This window comes from Entelurus aequoreus, linkage group LG03 (genome assembly GCF_033978785.1).
Source record: "Entelurus aequoreus isolate RoL-2023_Sb linkage group LG03, RoL_Eaeq_v1.1, whole genome shotgun sequence".
NCBI classification, from domain to species: domain Eukaryota; kingdom Metazoa; phylum Chordata; class Actinopteri; order Syngnathiformes; family Syngnathidae; genus Entelurus; species Entelurus aequoreus.
Window position 1 is genome coordinate 93,811,686 of NC_084733.1, and position 23,635 is coordinate 93,835,320.

The window sequence follows — 23,635 nt, forward strand, 5'->3', positions numbered from 1 at the left end:
CTCTTTCTTAGTAGCGCGCAGGCTAAGCTAACTAGCAAGCTAAGCTAAGCCTGAGAAGCTTTAAAGTTCACTGAGACGAGTCTGACGCAAATAATACATTTTCGTTTTTTCACACGATATGCGAATAAGTAAAAATGCGTAAATGAAGGATTTAACGCCGACTTCCAAGCCACAACGCTCGTTAAATGCTTTTTCTGTCAATGCTGTGTTCGCTGTGAGCTGCTTTGTTTTCAACCAATTCCCGGTTGCTAGGGGATTGGTAGGCGGAAGTGACGTAGGTCGGCCCTCACCCATATGGCTCTTTCAACATTTTGGGTTGCCGACCCCTGGTTTAGCCTGAATAATGTCAAGTTATTGATAGTCACACACGTCACATACAAATGTTCACTTTAATGATATTTGACACTTTCCACAAAATTGCTGACATGAAGACAATAACGGGGCGTTTGGACTCGCTAAAACGAGTAGCAGATAAAAAGGTACACAATAAAAGACGCAAAACAAACAAACAGAGCAGGACAGCGTTCAACTATTTCTTAAGACACTTTTTCAACAAAAAAACAAACATATTAAGGCACTTTTATAAGGCACTTGATGAATAATTACCACACAGGAAATGTCATGTTCACGCTGTCTCTTCATGATTGGCAAACATCACATTCACGAGGAGGGGGAAAAGAAGTCTAAATAATGAACGATCAGCAATAGTTGATAAGATTTGGAGGCCTGAGTGTATTGAAAGAAGTAAGAAGTGTCATGGACGGGACTCACCTGAATCAAAGTGTTGGGAAGATGTAAACATGACTAAAAAGGTGCTTGAGGGCCACGCTGACAAGAAAACAAATGGCCATGATTTGAATAGTCCACAAAGAATGAACAACTTAAGTCAGTCCACATTATTTACACAATTGCCTTTGACGGACTTCAAAAAAAAAAAAAGACATCCGCCAGAAAGATGTTTAAATCTTAAAAGTAATCCCAACTTTTTCCCCGGAAATGAACTTCTTTCCCACCTTTCTTTGCCGACGGAAAAGAAAACATTTTTGCACGGGCGCCATTTACCTGACACGTGAAACGTGACGAATTCACGGGTGGCACGAAAAATGTGTTTTGCGGCAATTCCAACTTCCACCACAGCGTTCAGTTGCTATCCAGAGTGGCGCTTTCCATCATTTTCAGCAGACTGCATTGCTAAAATCTCTCAAGCGGGACCCCCCCATGAATGGGGCCCCATGAATCCATGCAATGAGGATACAAAGTGAGGCCCCTAGCTCGTTAATAATTGGTCTGCAGAATATTGTAAAAATACAAAAACAATAGGCTACCTGTAAATATAAGTACATACTGTTGCAATTAATACTAATCACACAAAGCTGACATGGAGGCGGTTGTTCCCATTAAATGTATATTGGGAATTTTTTTGTTGTTGCCTTTTTTATGCAAAATAAAAACATGTAAAAATGGCTCTTGCATCCTTAAAAAAAAAATGTTTGGACTTTAAGACGAAAAACAAATTAATTAGACTCCATTTTGTGTGTTGATCCCTCGTTAGCATAAAATGCTCTTCAATGCACAAGCTGCGTGGTCAGAGCCACTTCCTGCGAAGAGTCGGGTGTGACCACCTTGCGTCTCTCAGGTTTGCGGCGCTCATAAAAATAAAAAAAAAATAAAAAAGGATTGTCAGCTGATCGGCCAAAACGGACGGAGACGCGTGCGACTTCTCCACGCCTTGAGGTAACGCGCTGGCAGGCTCGTGATCACTAAGCACCAAAACAAGAATTACTGCGCGAGAAGAAAAGAAAACATTTGGATTTCCCGCCACGTCAGCACATTTGGTTGGAAGCAAACAATTACTGCGGACTCGGCACAAATAAATACAACATGAAAAACAGCCTTTTCCTCACTTTGGTCCACAATTAAACACACCTCCCTTTTTTCATTATGACTCCTACAAGTGGTCCTTTTTGAACTTGTTACTTCCTGCAGGCAATTCATGTCACATGACCTCCTCAGTCACATGACCTCCTCAGATCACTAATACTACAGCAAAAAGTTGTCAACTCCCGTTTGAGTGGATTGACGTGGCCTGAAGGCCGCTCATGACGATGTCTCAACACCAATACTTGCCTCTGGACACGAGTGCACACTTAAGTGCTCGAGTGCTGACATTGCGCAATAATTAGTCCCTTTCTAATTCTTAGTTGTGTGTTTTCTTCCATGACTTTGAGAGCCTTTTTGAGGCCATTAACACGCACCAAAAGTGCCCGTGTTTTGCAGGCGCCTCAGCTGGGGCCAACAATTGTACATTTTTGAGGTGCCGGAAATTACATTTGAAAATCGTCTCTCTAGCGCCACCTTTAAAATCAGATTTTTAAAAAAAATTTCAACATATCAACACGAAAATGTCAGGAGACGTCTCTCATGACGGGACGCACGTAAAAGTCACAGGAACCCATACCTGGAAACGAACAGGAAGTCGGCCATCTTGGTTTTCGTTTTTTCATTTTTTTGGCGAAAAAAAGTTTGTTTGTTTGTACTTTTACGAACTCCTCCTAGGGACTTTGACCAAATGATTGGGGATTAAAACTACCGATACTACACATATTGCCGACTATAAATTGCGAACAAATTTTGCACTACGCCATAAATTGTGGGCGTGGCTTGGGGCCAAACTTCGCTCGATGGTTGTTGGCCATTTTTTGGGGGAAAAAAGGTGTCATACTTTTACGAACTCCTGCTAGGGACTTTGACCAAATGAGTGGTGATTAAAACTACCGATACTACACATATTGGCGACTATAAATTGCGAACATATTTTGCCGACGCCATAAAATGTGGGCGGGGCTTGGCACCCAACTTTTCTCCGATGATTGTTGGCCATTTTTTTTGGTAAAAAAAAAGTTGTCGTACTTTTACGAACTCCTGCTAGGGACTTTGACCAAATGAGTGGTGATTAAAACTACAGATACTACACATATTGGCGACTATAAATTGCGAACAAATTTTGCACTACGCCATAAATTGTGGGCGTGGCTTGGCGCCAAACTTTGCTCGATGGTTGTTGGCCATTTCTTGGCAAAAAAAAGGTGTCGTACTTTTACGAACTCCTGCTAGGGACTTTGACCAAATGATTGGTGATTAAAACTACCGATACTACACATATTGGTGATTATAAATTGCGAACATATTTTGCAGACGCCATAAAATGTGGGCGTGGCATGGCGCCCAACTTTTCTCCGATGATTGGTGGCCATTTTTTGGCGAAAAAAAGGTGTCGTACTTTTACGAACTCCTGCTAGGGACTTTGACCAAATGAGTGGTGATTAAAACGACAGATACTACACATATAAGCGATAGTAAATTGTAAAAAACTGTTGCAATACGCCATAAAATGTGGGTATGGCGCCAAATTTGTGTCCGATGATTGTTGGCCATTTTTTTGGCGAAAAAAAACGTGTCGTACTTTTACGAACTCCTGCTAGGGACTTTGACCAAATGAGTGGTGATTAAAACTACTGATACTACACATATTGGCGACTATAAATTGCGAACAAATTTTGCACGACGCCATAAATTGTGGGCGGGGCTTAGCGCCAAACTTTTCTCCGATGATTGTTGGCCATTTTTTGGCGAAAAAAAAGTTGTCGTACTTTTACGAACTCCTGCTAGGGACTTTGACCAAATGATTGGTGATTAAAACTACCGATACTACACATATTGGCGACTATAAATTTCGAACAAATTTTGCACTACACCATAAATTGTGGGCGTGGCTTGGGGCCAAACTTTGCTTGATGGTTGTTGGCCATTTTTTGGCGAAAAAAAAGTTGTCGTACTTTTACGAACTCCTGATAGGGACTTTGACCAAATGATTGGTGATTAAAACTACAGATACTACACATATTGGCGATTATAAATTGCGAACATATTTTGCAGACGCCATAAAATGTGGGCGGGGCATGGCGCCCAACTTTTCTCCGATGATTGTTGGCCAGTTTTTGGCGAAAAAAAAGTTGTCATACTTTTACGAACTCCTGCTAGGGACTTTGACCAAATGAGTGGTGATTAAAACTACAGATACTACACAAATTGGCGACTATAAATTGCGAACATATTTTGCCGACGCCATAAAATGTGGGCGTGGCATGGCGGCAAACTTTTGTCCGATGATTGTTGGCCATTTTTTGGCGAAAAAAAGGTGTCATGCTTTTACGAACTCCTGCTAGGGACTTTGACCAAATGATTGGTGATTAAAACTACAGATACTACACATATTGGCGACTATAAATTGCGAACAAATTTTGCACTACGCCATAAATTGTGGGTGTGGCTTGGGGTCAAACTTTGCTCGATGGTTGTTGGCCATTTTTTGGCGAAAAAATCTGGTCGTACTTTTACGAACTCCTGCTAGGGACTTTGACCAAACGAGTGGTGATTAAAACTACTGATACTACACATATTGGCGATTATAAATTGCGAACATATTTTGCCGACGCCATAAAAGTTGGGCGGCGCATGGCGCCCAACTTTTCTCCGATGATTGTTGGCCATTTTTTGGCGAAAAAAATGAGTGGTGATTAAAATGACAGATACTACACATATAAGCGATAGTAAATTGTAAAAAACTGTTGCAATACGCCATAAAATGTGGGCGTGGCATGGCGCCAAATTTTTGTCCGATGATTGTTGGCCATTTTTTTGGCGAAAAAAAAACGTGTCGTACTTTTACGAACTCCTGCTAGGGACTTTGACCGAAGGAGTGGTGATTAAAACGACAGACACTACATATATAGGAGATTATAAATTGCAAACAAATTTTGCACTACGCCATAAATTGTGGGCGTGGCTTGGCGCTAAACTTTGCTCGATGGTTGTTGGTCATTTCTTGGCGAAAAAAAACGTGTCGTACTTTTACGAACTCCTGCTAGGAACTTTGACCAAATGATTGGTGATTAAAACTACAGATACTACACATATTGGCGACTATAAATTGCGAACAAATTTTGCACTACGCCATAAATTGTGGGTGTGGCTTGGGGTCAAACTTTGCTCGATGGTTGTTGGCCATTTTTTGGCGAAAAAATCTGGACGTAATTTTACGAACTCCTGCTAGGGACTTTGACCAAATGATTGGTGATTAAAACTACAGATACTACACATATAGATGGTAATAAATAGCGAACAAATTTGCACTATGCCATAAAATGTGGGCGGGGCATGGCGCCCAACTTTTCTCAGATGATTGTTGGCCATTTCTTGGCGGAAAAAAAGGTGTCATACTTTTACAAACTCCTGCTAGGGACTTTGACCAAATGAGTGGTGATTAAAACTACAGATACTACACATATTGGCGATTATAAATTGCGAACAAATTTTGCCTAGGCCATAAAATGTGGGTGTGGCATGGCGCTAAACTTTGCTCCAATGTTTGTTGGTGAAGAAAAAAAGGGTCGTACTTTTACGAACTCCTGCTAGGGACTTTGACCAAACAAGTCATGATTAAAACTACAGATACTACACATATTGGCGATTATAAATTGCAAACATATTTTGCCGACGCCATAAAATGTGGGCGTGGCTTGGGGCCAAACTTTGCTCAATGGTTGTTGGCCATTTCTTGGCGAAAAAATCTGGTCGTACTTTTACGAACTCCTGCTAGGGACTTTGACCAAATGAGTGGTGATTAAAATGACAGATACTACACATATAAGCGATAGTAAATTGTAAAAAACTGTTGCAATACGCCATAAAATGTGGGCGTGGCGCCAAATTTCTGTGCGATGATTGTTTGCCAATTTTTTGGCGAAAAAAAACGTGTCGTACTTTTACGAACTCCTGCTAGGGACTTTGACCAAATGAGTGGTGATTAAAACTACAGACACTACATATATAGGAGATTATAAATTGCAAACAAATTTTGCACCACGCCATAAATTGTGGGCGTGGCTTGGCGCCAAACTTTGCTCGATGGTTGTTGGCCATTTTTTGGTGAAAAAAAAGAGGACGTACTTTTACGAACTCCTGCTAGGGACTTTGACCAAATGATTGGTGATTAAAACTACAGATACTACACATATTGGCGATTATAAATTGCGAACATATTTTGCCGACGCCATAAAATGTGGGCGGGGCATGGCGCACAACTTTTCTCAGATTGTTGGCCATTTTTTGGCGAAAAAAAGGTGTCGTACTTTTACGAACTCCTGCTAGGGACTTTGACCAAATGAGTGGTGATTAAAACGACAGACACTACATATATTGGTGATTATAAATTGCAAACAAATTTTGCACTAAGCCATAAATTGTGGGCGTGGCTTGGCGCCAAACTTTGTTCGATGGTTGTTGGCCATTTTTTGGCGAAAAAATCTGGTCGTACTTTTACGAACTTTGACCAAACGAGTGGTGATTAAAAGGACAGATACTACACATATTGGCGATGCACCTGCTCCTGCGTACTCGTAGTGGGCGGAGCTTATTGGCAAAAACTGCCATCGCCAATCTAACGGTCATTTCTGCACTTTAGTGGATGGGAGGTGGATAATTAACTGATGCACGCTCTGATCTTCCTGAAATATTCGGTGGTGGTCATGTGGCATCGTGGCGGACGTGATCACCGGCGTAATGCGTGCCGGCAAACTGGCGTGAAGCCCCTCGGCCCCGTTGAACACTGCTCGCATTATTATTCTCCCACTCCCATCGCATCTTTTTGAGGCCCTTGACGGCCTGAAAACTCACCAAGTTGTGAAAGTGCGTGAGTTCTGGTGAAAGATTCGATATTTTGGAGGGCCCGGTACACAAAAAAAATATTCAGATTCACGTATCGTCAGGAAAACGTCTGGAGAATTGGGAATAGCAGAAAGGTGGCACAAATTATAGACGTGAGCTATAATAGTTCAACATCGCTCACTGGTTGGAGAATGAAAACCAGGCTGTGCAGTAAATGAGTGTTTCCATGGGCACATGTGGGTGCCGCTTGTTATCAGTTGCACGCGCAGTCTTAGTAGATCACGCGCCCACGAGTAGTACACGCAGTTTTAAAGTTTGCCCGCCCTATTTAGCACGTGCTATTTGAGTCGTAGTGGAGCGGGTAAGTGTAAGTAGAGAAGTGTGCACTCAGAAGAGAAGTATGAGAGTTGAGACACGGCCTAACATGAAATGCGTGGATGTTCCTAGCAGGTGCTAGTGTGGACTTCTTTCCCTTTAGTGTCGTCCATCTTCCAGGAGAGTGTCCTGGTGATCATTCCTGGTAAATTAAAGCTGCTCTCCTCGTGATACTGAAAGGCACGGCTAGTGATCTGTGATGGCGTGACGCGTAATGTCTGAGTCACGTCCTTCATTAGAGGACCGACTCTCCGGCTTTGACCGGCGCGTCTTCCTGAGCTTTGTCCTGGTCCAACATCTTATGGGTGACGTCCTGCTCGCTCTTCAGGGCGTCCTCCTTCTGCCTCCTCTTGTTCCTGGCCTCCACCCAGGGAATGACGCACAGCATGGCTCCGCCGATGATCGGGGGGATACCTGCCAGGTAGAAGGCCAGGTCGTAGTTCCCCAGGCGGTCCCGTAGAAAGCCTGGGAGACAAGGACAAAACATTTGGGTCGGTGTGGGATGATGGGAGTTCTTTACTGGGAGGATCTAAGTGTTGGTCCTCTCGACCCTGAAGACACATTTGTGTGTGGAGTAAACATGATGGAGAATATCCCGCAGACCAGTTCTTTCTTCTCGCAAACACCACTAATTAAAAAGTGGCAGCTGTTGCTTGAATTTTACCGTTAAAAACAGTGGTGTTGTTTCTCCATTCCATTTATTACATGTTTTATATGCTGTAAAAAACCTGGTTGTGGGGGGGGGGGGGCGTGGCCTGCAAGCCTGCAGCAAAGCGGGGTGTGCCGGACCAGCTTCGAGATCAACGACAGGTGCGTAGATGACACAGGTGAGAGTGTTTGTCTAATCACCTGTCGCTCTGTTAAAAGGCAGCCGTCAGGAAGGAGAGGGGAGAGTTGTTGGCGGTGGAGAATTGGCCGTCGGAGGACGAGCGATGAGTGAGAGCGGAGAAAGTGGGAAAAACCGTTTGTGTGCTCACGGGCGATTTTCACAGACAACAAGACATTTGCTGAAAAGCATAAGAGAGCATTTATTGTAAGATAAATCATTGTGTGCAAAGAGGACTGAAGCTGTCATGTCCGTCATTGGTGGTCCAAGGAACCCGGAGGAAGGAAAACCTCCACACCATTCTATTTATTACATTTTTTATATGCTGTAAAAAACTACTGTAAAATTCTGGTGACTGAGCTGGCAGTTTTTAAAGTAAAATGTAAAAAATTTTTTGGAGCTTATATAAACAAATATATTGTTAATGTATTATATATATACATGTATATTCATATATTACTCATTGTTAAAATCGGCCTTCTGAAGGCATTTGATGTGGCCCGCCAAAGCTTGGAAATAATATGCGTAATCTTGTCTTACTAAATATATTTGTTCTTTCCCTTTCCACATTAAAAGTCATGCACTGCATGCAATTGCACATCTTTTCAAATTCAATATTATCAAAATATATTATTACGTTTTCCAAAAATATTATTTGTTAAAATAAAGATAAACACTGTACTTAAATATCTGCTTGACTTATGATTTCAAAACAAATGATCAATAAAATTGTAGACTGTAAAATTGACAAAAAATGTTATGGTTGAATTCCACCGACTGAGTTTTTTTTTTTACTGTAAAATCAACTTTGGTACTGTTTTTTTTCCACGTACAGTAAGACACTAAAACATTAAAAAACAAACAAACACAAAACATTAAAGCAACAAGATTTTACGGGAAAAAGAAAGAAAGTGGCAGCTGTTGCTTGAATTTTACAGCTAAAAACAGTGGTGTTGTTTCTCCATTCCATTTATTACATTTTTATATGCTGTAAAAAACTGCTTTTACTGTAAAATTCTGGTGAGCTGCCAGTTTTTAAAGTCAAATTTAAATATTTTTTTTTGCAGCTTATGTAAAAAAATATATGGTCAATGTATTATATATATATATATACACATGTATATTCATATATTACTCATTGTTAATTATTTTTATTATTATTATCAAAATATATTATGTATTCCAAAAATATTATTTGTTAAAATAAAGATAAACACTGTACTTAAATATCTGCTTGACTTATGATTTCAAAACAAATTATCAATAAAATTGTAGACTGTAAAATTGACAAAAAATGTTATGGTTGAATTACATTGACTGAGTTTTTTTTTTTTTACCGTAAAATCAACTTTGGTACTGTTTTTTTTCCATGTACAGTAAGACACTAAAACATTAAAAAAACAAACAAATAAAACATTAAAACAACAAAGAAGATGGCAGCTGTTGCTTGAATTTTACTGCTAAAAACAGTGGTGTTGTTTCTCCATTCCATTTATTACATTTTTATATGCTGTAAAAAACTGCTTTTACTGTAAAATTCTGGTGAGCTGCCAGTTTTTAAAGTCAAATGTAATTTTTTTTTTGCAGCTTATGTAAAAATATATATGGTAAATGTATTATATATATATATATATATATATATATATATATATATATATATATATATATATATATATATATATATATATATATATATATATATATATTTGGCAGCACGGTGGAAGAGGGGTTAGTGCGTCTGCCTCACAATACGAAGGTCCTGAGTAGTCGTGAGTTCAATCCCGGCCTCAGGATCTTTCTGTGTGGAGTTTGCATGTTCTCCCCGTGACTGCGTGGGTTCCCTCCGGGTACTCCGGCTTCCTCCCACCTCCAAAGACATGCACCTGGGGATAGGTTGATTGGCAACACTAAATTGGCCCTAGTGTTTGGATGTGAGTGTGAATGTTGTCTGTCTATCTGTGTTGGCCCTGCGATGAGGTGGCGACTTGTCCAGGGTGTACCCCGCCTTCAGCCCGATTGTAGCTGAGATAGGCTCCAGCACCCCCCGCGACCCCGAAGGGAATAAGCAATAGAAAATGGATGGATGGATGGATATATATATATATATATATATATATGTATATTCATATATTACTCATTGTTAATTATTATTATTATTATCAAAATATTATATTATGTATTCCAAAAATATTATTTGCTAAGATAAAGATAAATACTGTACTTAAATATCTGCTTGACTTATGATTTCAAAACAAATTATCAATAAAATTGTAGACTGTAAAATTGACAAAAAATTTTATGGTTGAATTACATTGACTGAGGTTTTTTTTTACTGTAAAATCAACTTTGGTACTGTTTTTTTTCTACGTACAGTAAGACACTAAAACATTAAAAAACAAACAAAAAAAACATTAAAACAACAAAGAAAATGGCAGCTGTTGCTTGAATTTTACTGCTAAAAACAGTGGTGTTGTTTCTCCATTCCATTTATTACATTTTTATATGCTGTAAAAAACTGCTTTTACTGTAAAATTCTGGTGAGCTGCCAGTTTTTAAAGTCAAATGTAAATATTTTTTTTGCAGCTTATGTAAACAAATATATTGTTAATGTATTATATATACACACATGTATATTCATATATTATTAATTGTTCAAATCGGCCCTCTGAAGGCAACCCTAACTGCCATGTGGCCCTCAATAACTAAACAGTTTGACACCTCTCTGCTCTATAGGTTCAAGTTCTCTGTATGTATGCAAGGTGCCCAACTGAACACTAGATGGCGTAATTGACATGTAAATATGATCTATAATGTAGCCTATGTAATAAAAGGCCAGTCAAAGTTCAGATACATAATAAAGAACATGACATAACAGATGAAATGTTCCTAAAGTTTGAAGACAGTAGAGTGGTTTACAAGTAAAGTTGTTTACAAGTAAAGTGGTTTACAACTAAAGTGGTTTACAAGTAAAGTGGTTTACAATATAAGTGGTTTACAAGTAAAGTGGTTTACAAGTAAAGTTGTTTACAAGTAAAGTTGTTTACAAGTAAAGTGGTTTACAAGTAAAGTGGTTTACAAGTAAAGTTGTTTACAAGTAGAGTTGTTTACAAGTAAAGTTGTTTACAATATAAGTGGTTTACAAGTAAAGTTGTTTACAAGTAAAGTGGTTTACAATATAAGTGGTTTACAAGTAAAGTTGTTTACAATATAAGTGGTTTACAAGTAAAGTGGTTTACAAGTAAAGTTGTTTACAAGTAAAGTTGTTTACAATATAAGTGGTTTACAAGTAAAGTTGTTTACAATATAAGTGTTTACAAGTAAAGTGGTTTACAAGTAAAGTGGTTTACAAGTAAAGTGGTTTACAAGTAAAGTGGTTTACAAGTAGAGTTGTTTACAAGTAAAGTGGTTTACAAGTAAAGTGGTTTACAAGTAAAGTGGTTTACAAGTAGAGTTGTTCACAAGTAAAGTGGTTTACAAGTAAAGTGGTTTACAAGTAAAGTGGTTTACAAGTAGAGTTGTTCACAAGTAAAGTGGTTTACAAGTAAAGTGGTTTACAAGTAAAGTGGATGATCCACGGTGCCAGTGTTACCTGCAATGGGTGGTCCCACAGTCATGGGCACAGACATGAGGCCCAGCAGGAAGCCGATGGCCTGGGAGACGTCAGCGGGGCCAACCAGCTCGAAGGCGATGGGAGCCATGATGCAGATGAAGCAGCCATCAAACATGCCCATCAGCAGACACACGGCAATCAGACCTCCAAACACGTGACACAGCGGGATCATCATAGACATCAGACCGATGACCAAGAAGGACGTCACCTGGGAGGAGGAGGGGATGGGACTATATCTTACCTGGAGTGGCTACATAGAACTACATCTTATCTAGAGTGGCTACATAGAACTACATCTTATCTGGAGTGGCTACATAGAACTACATCTTATCTGGAGAGGCTACATAGAACTGCATCTTACCTGGAGTGGCTACATAGAACTACATCTTATCTGGAGTGGCTACATAGAACTACATCTTATCTGGAGTGGCTACATAGAACTACATCTTATCTAGAGTGGCTACATAGAACTGCATCTTACCTGGAGTGGCTACATAGAACTACATCTTATCTGGAGTGGCTACATAGAACTACATCTTATCTGGAGTGGCTACATAGAACTACATCTTATCTAGAGTGGCTACATAGAACTACATCTTATCTGGAGTGGCTACATAGAACTACATCTTATCTGGAGTGGCTACATAGAACTACATCTTATCTAGAGTGGCTACATAGAACTACATCTTATCTGGAGTGGCTACATAGAACTACATCTTATCTGGAGTGGCTACATAGACCTACATCTTATCTGGAGTGGCTACATAGACCTACATCTTATCTGGAGTGGCTACATAGGACTACATCTTATCTGGAGTGGCTACATAGAACTACATCTTATCTGGAGTGGCTACATAGAACTACGTCTTATCTGGAGTGGCTACATAGAACTACATCTTATCTGGAGTGGCTACATAGAACTACGTCTTATCTGGAGTGGCTACATAGAACTACATCTTATCTAGAGTGGCTACATAGAACTACATCTTATCTGGAGTGGCTACATAGGACTACATCTCATCTGGAGTGGCTACATAGAACTACATCTTATCTGGAGTGGCTACATAGAACTACGTCTTATCTGGAGTGGCTACATAGAACTACATCTTATCTAGAGTGGCTACATAGAACTACATCTTATCTGGAGTGGCTACATAGAACTACATCTTATCTGGAGTGGCTACATAGGACTACATCTCATCTGGAGTGGCTACATAGAACTACATCTTATCTGGAGTGGCTACATAGAACTACGTCTTATCTGGAGTGGCTACATAGAACTACATCTTATCTAGAGTGGCTACATAGAACTACATCTTATCTGGAGTGGCTACATAGAACTACATCTTATCTGGAGTGGCTACATAGGACTACATCTCATCTGGAGTGGCTACATAGAACTACATCTTATCCGGAGTGGCTACATAGGACTACATCTTATCTGGAGTGGCTACATAGAACTACATCTTATCTGGAGTGGCTACATAGAATTACATCTTATCTGGAGTGGCTACATAGAACTACATCTTATCCGGAGTGGCTACATAGGACTACATCTTATCCGGAGTGGCTACATAGGACTACATCTTATCTGGAGTGGCTACATAGAACTACATCTTATCTTGAGTGGCTACATAGAACTACATCTTAGCTGGAGTGGCTACATAGAACTACATCTTATCTGGAGTGGCTACATAGAATTACATCTTATCCGGAGTGGCTACATAGAACTACATCTTATCTGGAGTGGCTACATAGAACTACATCTTATCTGGAGTGGCTACATAGAATTACATCTTATCTGGAGTGGCTACATAGGACTACATCTTATCTGGAGTGGCTACATAGAACTACATCTTATCTGGAGTGGCTACATAGAACTACATCTTATCTGGAGTGGCTACATAGAACTACGTCTTATCTGGAGTGGCTACATAGGACTACATCTTATCTGGAGTGGCTACATAGAACTACATCTTATCTGGAGTGGCTACATAGAATTACATCTTATCTGGAGTGGCTACATAGAACTACATCTTATCTGGAGTGGCTACATAGAACTACATCTTATCTGGAGTGGCTACATAGAACTATATCTTATCTGGAGTGGCTACATAGAACTACATCTTATCCGGAGTGGCTACATAGGACTACATCTTATCCGGAGTGGCTACATAGGACTACATCTTATCTGGAGTGGCTACATAGAACTACATCTTATCTAGAGTGGCTACATAGAACTACATCTTATCTGGAGTGGCTACATAGGACTATATCTTACCTGGAGTGGCTACATAGAACTACATCTTATCTGGAGAGGCTACATAGAACTGCATCTTACCTGGAGTGGCTACATAGAACTACATCTTATCTGGAGAGGCTACATAGAACTGCATCTTACCTGGAGTGGCTACATAGAACTACATCTTATCTGGAGTGGCTACATAGAACTACATCTTATCTGGAGTGGCTACATAGAACTACATCTTATCTAGAGTGGCTACATAGAACTACATCTTATCTGGAGTGGCTACATAGAACTACATCTTATCTGGAGTGGCTACATAGAACTACATCTTATCTAGAGTGGCTACATAGAACTACATCTTATCTGGAGTGGCTACATAGAACTACATCTTATCTGGAGTGGCTACATAGACCTACATCTTATCTGGAGTGGCTACATAGACCTACATCTTATCTGGAGTGGCTACATAGGACTACATCTTATCTGGAGTGGCTACATAGAACTACATCTTATCTGGAGTGGCTACATAGAACTACGTCTTATCTGGAGTGGCTACATAGAACTACATCTTATCTGGAGTGGCTACATAGAACTACGTCTTATCTGGAGTGGCTACATAGAACTACATCTTATCTAGAGTGGCTACATAGAACTACATCTTATCTGGAGTGGCTACATAGGACTACATCTCATCTGGAGTGGCTACATAGAACTACATCTTATCTGGAGTGGCTACATAGAACTACGTCTTATCTGGAGTGGCTACATAGAACTACATCTTATCTAGAGTGGCTACATAGAACTACATCTTATCTGGAGTGGCTACATAGAACTACATCTTATCTGGAGTGGCTACATAGGACTACATCTCATCTGGAGTGGCTACATAGAACTACATCTTATCTGGAGTGGCTACATAGAACTACGTCTTATCTGGAGTGGCTACATAGAACTACATCTTATCTAGAGTGGCTACATAGAACTACATCTTATCTGGAGTGGCTACATAGAACTACATCTTATCTGGAGTGGCTACATAGGACTACATCTCATCTGGAGTGGCTACATAGAACTACATCTTATCCGGAGTGGCTACATAGGACTACATCTTATCTGGAGTGGCTACATAGAACTACATCTTATCTGGAGTGGCTACATAGAATTACATCTTATCTGGAGTGGCTACATAGAACTACATCTTATCCGGAGTGGCTACATAGGACTACATCTTATCCGGAGTGGCTACATAGGACTACATCTTATCTGGAGTGGCTACATAGAACTACATCTTATCTTGAGTGGCTACATAGAACTACATCTTAGCTGGAGTGGCTACATAGAACTACATCTTATCTGGAGTGGCTACATAGAATTACATCTTATCCGGAGTGGCTACATAGAACTACATCTTATCTGGAGTGGCTACATAGAACTACATCTTATCTGGAGTGGCTACATAGAATTACATCTTATCTGGAGTGGCTACATAGGACTACATCTTATCTGGAGTGGCTACATAGAACTACATCTTATCTGGAGTGGCTACATAGAACTACATCTTATCTGGAGTGGCTACATAGAACTACGTCTTATCTGGAGTGGCTACATAGGACTACATCTTATCTGGAGTGGCTACATAGAACTACATCTTATCTGGAGTGGCTACATAGAATTACATCTTATCTGGAGTGGCTACATAGAACTACATCTTATCTGGAGTGGCTACATAGAACTACATCTTATCTGGAGTGGCTACATAGAACTATATCTTATCTGGAGTGGCTACATAGAACTACATCTTATCCGGAGTGGCTACATAGGACTACATCTTATCCGGAGTGGCTACATAGGACTACATCTTATCTGGAGTGGCTACATAGAACTACATCTTATCTAGAGTGGCTACATAGAACTACATCTTAGCTGGAGTGGCTACATAGAACTACATCTTATCTTGAGTGGCTACATAGAACTACATCTTATCTGGAGTGGCTACATAGAACTACATCTTATCTAGAGTGGCTACATAGAACTACATCTTATCTAGAGTGGCTACATAGAACTACATCTTATCTGGAGTGGCTACATAGAACTACATCTTATCTGGAGTGGCTACATAGGACTACATCTCATCTGGAGTGGCTACATAGAACTACATCTTATCCGGAGTGGCTACATAGGACTACATCTTATCTGGAGTGGCTACATAGAACTACATCTTATCTGGAGTGGCTACATAGAATTACATCTTATCTGGAGTGGCTACATAGAACTACATCTTATCCGGAGTGGCTACATAGGACTACATCTTATCCGGAGTGGCTACATAGGACTACATCTTATCTGGAGTGGCTACATAGAACTACATCTTATCTTGAGTGGCTACATAGAACTACATCTTAGCTGGAGTGGCTACATAGAACTACATCTTATCTGGAGTGGCTACATAGAATTACATCTTATCCGGAGTGGCTACATAGAACTACATCTTATCTGGAGTGGCTACATAGAACTACATCTTATCTGGAGTGGCTACATAGAATTACATCTTATCTGGAGTGGCTACATAGGACTACATCTTATCTGGAGTGGCTACATAGAACTACATCTTATCTGGAGTGGCTACATAGAACTACATCTTATCTGGAGTGGCTACATAGAACTACGTCTTATCTGGAGTGGCTACATAGGACTACATCTTATCTGGAGTGGCTACATAGAACTACATCTTATCTGGAGTGGCTACATAGAATTACATCTTATCTGGAGTGGCTACATAGAACTACATCTTATCTGGAGTGGCTACATAGAACTACATCTTATCTGGAGTGGCTACATAGAACTATATCTTATCTGGAGTGGCTACATAGAACTACATCTTATCCGGAGTGGCTACATAGGACTACATCTTATCCGGAGTGGCTACATAGGACTACATCTTATCTGGAGTGGCTACATAGAACTACATCTTATCTTGAGTGGCTACATAGAACTACATCTTAGCTGGAGTGGCTACATAGAACTACATCTTATCTGGAGTGGCTACATAGAATTACATCTTATCTGGAGTGGCTACATAGAACTACATCTTATCTGGAGTGGCTACATAGAATTACATCTTATCTGGAGTGGCTACATAGAACTACATCTCATCTGGAGTGGCTACATAGAACTACATCTCATCTGGAGTGGCTACATAGAACTACATCTTATCTGGAGTGGCTACATAGAACTACGTCTTATCTGCATTCTTCCACCTCAGAAACATTGCCCGTCTCCGGCCCTCCCTCACACCCTCTGCTGCCGAAACCCTCATCCACGCCTTCATCTCATCCCGGCTAGACTATTGCAACAGCATCCTCTATGGCATCACTTCCAAAACCCTCAATAAACTGCAATATGTCCAGAACTCCGCTGCCCGCCTGCTCACCGGAACCCGCTCCAGAGAGCACATCACACCTGTCCTTCATGACCTCCACTGGCTGCCTGTCAAATACAGAATCCCCTTTAAAATACTCCTCACCACCTACAAGGCACTCCATAACCTGGCTCCACCCTACCTCTCTGACCTCCTCCAGCCACACGTTCCGTCCCGTTCCCTCAGGTCTAGTGATGCTGGCCTCCTGGAGGTCCCCAAGACCAGGCGCCGAACCTGGGGCGACAGGGCCTTCTCCGTGGCTGCCCCCTCTCTCTGGAACGCTCTCCCCAGGCACATCAGAGAAGCCCCCTCCCTCCCTACCTTCAAAACCACCCTAAAAACTCACCTCTTCACATTAGCCTTTCCAAACTGACCCTGCCCTTGGTGTTTCTTTATTATTATTATTATTATTATTATTATTATTATACAATTATATATATATATATATTTTTTCTTTTCTTAGTTTCTTTTCCTAATAAAGTTGTTTTAATCCCCCCCCCCCCCCCCCCCCCCCACACGTGTAAAGCGACTTTGGGTATTTAGAAAAGCGCTATATAAATCCCAGGTATTATTATTATTATTATTACATCTTATCCGGAGTGGCTACATAGGACTACATCTTATCTGGAGTGGCTACATAGAACTACATCTTATCCGGAGTGGCTACATAGGACTACATCTTATCTGGAGTGGCTACATAGAACTACATCTTATCCGGAGTGGCTACATAGAACTACATCTTATCTGGAGTGGCTACATAGAACTACATCTTATCTGGAGTGGCTACATAGGACTACATCTTATCTGGAGTGGCTACATAGAACTACATCTTATCTGGAGTGGCTACATAGAACTACATCTTATCTAGAGTGGCTACATAGAACTACATCTTATCTGGAGTGGCTACATAGAACTACATCTTATCTGGAGTGGCTACATAGAACTACATCTTATCCGGAGTGGCTACATAGGACTACATCTTATCTGGAGTGGCTACATAGAACTACATCTTATCTGGAGTGGCTACATAGAATTACATCTTATCTGGAGTGGCTACATAGAACTACATCTTATCTGGAGTGGCTACATAGAACTACATCTTATCTGGAGTGGCTACATAGAACTATATCTTATCTGGAGTGGCTACATAGAACTACATCTTATCCGGAGTGGCTACATAGGACTACATCTTATCCGGAGTGGCTACATAGGACTACATCTTATCTGGAGTGGCTACATAGAACTACATCTTATCTTGAGTGGCTACATAGAACTACATCTTAGCTGGAGTGGCTACATAGAACTACATCTTATCTGGAGTGGCTACATAGAATTACATCTTATCTGGAGTGGCTACATAGAACTACATCTTATCTGGAGTGGCTACATAGAACTACATCTTATCTGGAGTGGCTACATAGAATTACATCTTATCTGGAGTGGCTACATAGAACTACGTCTTATCTGGAGTGGCTACATAGAACTACATCTTATCTAGAGTGGCTACATAGAACTACATCTTATCTGGAGTGGCTACATAGAACTACATCTTACCTGGAGTGGCTACATAGAACTACATCTTATCTGGAGTGGCTACATAGGACTACATCTTATCTGGAGTGGCTACATAGAACTACATCTTATCTGGAGTGGCTACATAGAACTACGTCTTATCTGGAGTGGCTACATAGAACTACATCTTATCTAGAGTGGCTACATAGAACTACATCTTATCTGGAGTGGCTACATAGAACTACATCTTATCTGGAGTGGCTACATAGAACTACATCTTATCTGGAGTGGCTACATAGGACTACATCTCATCTGGAGTGGCTACATAGAACTACATCTTATCCGGAGTGGCTACATAGGACTACATCTTATCTGGAGTGGCTACATAGAACTACATCTTATCTGGAGTGGCTACATAGACCTACATCTTATCTGGAGTGGCTACATAGAACTATATCTTATCTGGAGTGGCTACATAGAACTACATCTTATCTGGAGTGGCTACATAGAACTACATCTTATCTGGAGTGGCTACATAGAACTATATCTTATCTGGAGTGGCTACATAGAACTACATCTTATCCGGAGTGGCTACATAGGACTACATCTTATCCGGAGTGGCTACATAGGACTACATCTTATCTGGAGTGGCTACATAGAACTACATCTTATCTTGAGTGGCTACATAGAACTACATCTTATCTGGAGTGGCTACATAGAACTACATCTTATCTGGAGTGGCTACATAGGACTACATCATATCTCATAATCCAGGACACATTGAAGGTGTAGTCAGAACCCAGGGTCTAGGTTTATGTGGTCTTGTAGTCAGTACCTTTGGTCTAGGTTTATGTGGTCTTGTAGTCAGTACCTCGGGTTTAGGTTTATGTGGTCTTGTAGTCAGTACCTCGGGTCTAGGTTTATGTGGTCTTGTAGTCAGTACCTCGGGTCTAGGTTTATGTGGTCTTGTAGTCAGTACCTCGGGTTTAGGTTTATGTGGTCTTGTAGTCAGCACCTGAAGTCTAGGTTTATGTGGTCTTGTAGTCAGTACCCAGGGTCTAGGTTTATGTGGTCTTGTAGTCAGTACCCAGGGTCTAGGTTTATGTGGTCTTGTAGTCAGTACCTCGGGTCTAGGTTTATGTGGTCTTGTAGTCAGTACCTCAGGTTTAGGTTTATGTGGTCTTGTAGTCAGTACCCAGGGTCTAGGTTTATGTGGTCTTGTAGTCAGTACCTCGGGTCTAGGTTTATGTGGTCTTGTAGTCAGTACCCAGGGTCTAGGTTTATGTGGTCTTGTAGTCAGTACCCAGGGTCTAGGTTTATGTGGTCTTGTAGTCAGTACCTCGGGTTTAGGTTTATGTGGTCTTGTAGTCAGTACCCAGGGTCTAGGTTTATGTGGTCTTGTAGTCAGTACCTCGGGTCTAGGTTTATGTGGTCTTGTAGTCAGTACCCAGGGTCTAGGTTTATGTGGTCTTGTAGTCAGTACCCAGGGTCTAGGTTTATGTGGTCTTGTAGTCAGTACCTCGGGTCTAGGTTTATGTGGTCTTGTAGTCAGTACCCAGGGTCTAGGTTTATGTGGTCTTGTAGTCAGTACCTCGGGTTTAGGTTTATGTGGTCTTGTAGTCAGTACCCAGGGTCTAGGTTTATGTGGTCTTGTAGTCAGTACCTCGGGTTTAGGTTTATGTGGTCTTGTAGTCAGTACCCAGGGTCTAGGTTTATGTGGTCCTGTAGTCAGTACCTTTGGTCTAGGTTTATTTGGTCTTGTAGTCAGTACCCAGGGTCTAGGTTTATGTGGTCTTGTAGTCAGTACCTCGGGTCTAGGTTTACGTGGTCTTGTAGTCAGTACCTCGGGTTTAGGTTTATGTGGTCTTGTAGTCAGTACCCAGGGTCTAGGTTTATGTGGTCCTGTAGTCAGTACCTTTGGTCTAGGTTTATGTGGTCTTGTAGTCAGTACCTCGGGTCTAGGTTTATGTGGTCTTGTAGTCAGTACCCAGGGTCTAGGTTTATGTGGTCTTGTAGTCAGTACCTCGGGTCTAGGTTTACGTGGTCTTGTAGTCAGTACCTCGGGTTTAGGTTTATGTGGTCTTGTAGTCAGTACCCAGGGTCTAGGTTTATGTGGTCCTGTAGTCAGTACCCAGGGTCTAGGTTTATGTGGTTTATGTTACTGCATAGACTAATTAGGAGTCTTTGTTTGTTTACTTCCTACTAAAAGACAAGTTGTCTAGTATGTTCACTCTTTTATTTGTAAGAAACATACTTTGTCGCCATGGAGACCAGGATTAGTGATTTAGAAGTAGCTAAAACACTGCGTGAGAAAAGTGCTATATAAATCCAGTTTGATTGACAGTGTATTATTGCACCATGTAAGTGGGCACACACCTGCAGGTAGACCTTGTTGACCCCTTGTATGTAGTCTGCTGCCCTGCCAAAGATGAGCCGGCCCACACCGGACGTGATGCCGATGCACATGAGGAGGACTTCTTTGTTGGAATCTTCTCCGAAACGCTCCTCAACATGTTTCATCTGTGGAGCACAAAGCCAAGCAGCGATTGTGTCAGTCCCTTGTTTTCATTTTGGGGGTACAACCAAAAACTATAGTAACGGAAACACTCAGTATACACGTCAACATACACACTCAGTACACACGTCAACATACACACTCAGTATACATGTCAACATACACACTCAGTATACACGTCAACATACACACTCAGTATACACGTCAACATACACACTCAGTATACATGTCAACATACACACTCAGTATACACGTCAACATACACACTCAGTATACATGTCAACATACACACTCAGTATACATGTCAACATACAAACTCAGTATACACGTCAACATACACACTCAGTATACATGTCAACATACACACTCAGTATACATGTCAACATACACACTCAGTACACATGTCAACATACACACTCAGTACACACGTCAACATACACACTCAGTACACATGTCAACATACACACTCAGTATACATGTCAACATACACACTCAGTACACACGTCAACATACACACTCAGTATACACGTCAACATACACACTCAGTACACATGTCAACATACACACTCAGTATACATGTCAACATACACACTCAGTACACACGTCAACATACACACTCAGTACACACGTCAACATACACACTCAGTACACATGTCAACATACACACTCAGTATACATGTCAACATACACACTCAGTACACACGTCAACATACACACTCAGTACACATGTCAACATACACGCTCAGTACACATGTCAACATACACGCTCAGTACACATGTCAACATACACACTCAGTACACATGTCAACATACACACTCAGTATACATGTCAACATACACACTCAGTATACATGTCAACATACACACTCAGTACACATGTCAACATACACACTCAGTACACATGTCAACATACACGCTCAGTATACATGTCAACATACACACTCAGTACACATGTCAACATACACACTCAGTATACACGTCAACATACACACTCAGTACACATGTCAACATACACACTCAGTATACATGTCAACATACACACTCAGTACACATGTCAACATACACACTCAGTATACATGTCAACATACACACTCAGTATACATGTCAACATACACACTCAGTATACATGTCAACATACACACTCAGTATACATGTCATACACACTCAGTACACATGTCAACATACACACTCAGTATACACGTCAACATACACACTCAGTACACATGTCAACATACACACTCAGTATACATGTCAACATACACACTCAGTACACATGTCAACATACACACTCAGTATACATGTCAACATACACACTCAGTATACATGTCAACATACACACTCAGTACACATGTCAACATACACACTCAGTATACATGTCAACATACACACTCAGTATACATGTCAACATACACACTCAGTACACATGTCAACATACACACTCAGTATACACGTCAACATACACACTCAGTACACATGTCAACATACACACTCAGTATACATGTCAACATACACACTCAGTACACATGTCAACATACACACTCAGTATACATGTCAACATACACACTCAGTACACATGTCAACATACACACTCAGTACACATGTCAACATACACACTCAGTACACATGTCAACATACACACTCAGTATACACGTCAACATACACACTCAGTACACATGTCAACATACACACTCAGTATACATGTCAACATACACACTCAGTACACATGTCAACATACACACTCAGTATACATGTCAACATACACACTCAGTATACACGTCAACATACACACTCAGTACACATGTCAACATACACACTCAGTATACATGTCAACATACACACTCAGTACACATGTCAACATACACACTCAGTATACATGTCAACATACACACTCAGTACACATGTCAACATACACACTCAGTACACATGTCAACATACACACTCAGTACACATGTCAACATACACACTCAGTATACACGTCAACATACACACTCAGTACACATGTCAACATACACACTCAGTATACATGTCAACATACACACTCAGTACACATGTCAACATACACACTCAGTATACATGTCAACATACACACTCAGTACACATGTCAACATACACACTCAGTATACATGTCAACATACACACTCAGTACACATGTCAACATACACACTCAGTATACATGTCAACATACACACTCAGTATACATGTCAACATACACACTCAGTACACATGTCAACATACACACTCAGTATACATGTCAACATACACACTCAGTACACATGTCAACATACACACTCAGTACACATGTCAACATACACACTCAGTATACACGTCAACATACACACTCAGTACACATGTCAACATACACACTCAGTATACATGTCAACATACACACTCAGTACACATGTCAA

At 40.7% G+C, this 23,635-nt stretch overlaps 1 protein-coding gene across 1 annotated transcript in view; it reads right to left on the bottom strand.

The window, feature by feature from the left end:
- Window positions 1-376: 376 nt before the first annotated feature.
- Window positions 377-23,635, bottom strand: part of LOC133645991 (monocarboxylate transporter 10-like) — a 39,347-nt gene continuing 16,088 nt past the window's right edge. The window contains exons 4-6 of the mRNA XM_062040915.1: window positions 21,092-21,235; window positions 11,517-11,745; window positions 377-7,566 (exon numbers count right to left, since the gene is read on the bottom strand). Of these exons, the coding sequence (XP_061896899.1) occupies window positions 7,337-7,566; window positions 11,517-11,745; window positions 21,092-21,235 (603 nt within the window). The 3' untranslated portion in view covers window positions 377-7,336. The remainder of the gene's footprint in view (window positions 7,567-11,516; window positions 11,746-21,091; window positions 21,236-23,635) is intronic.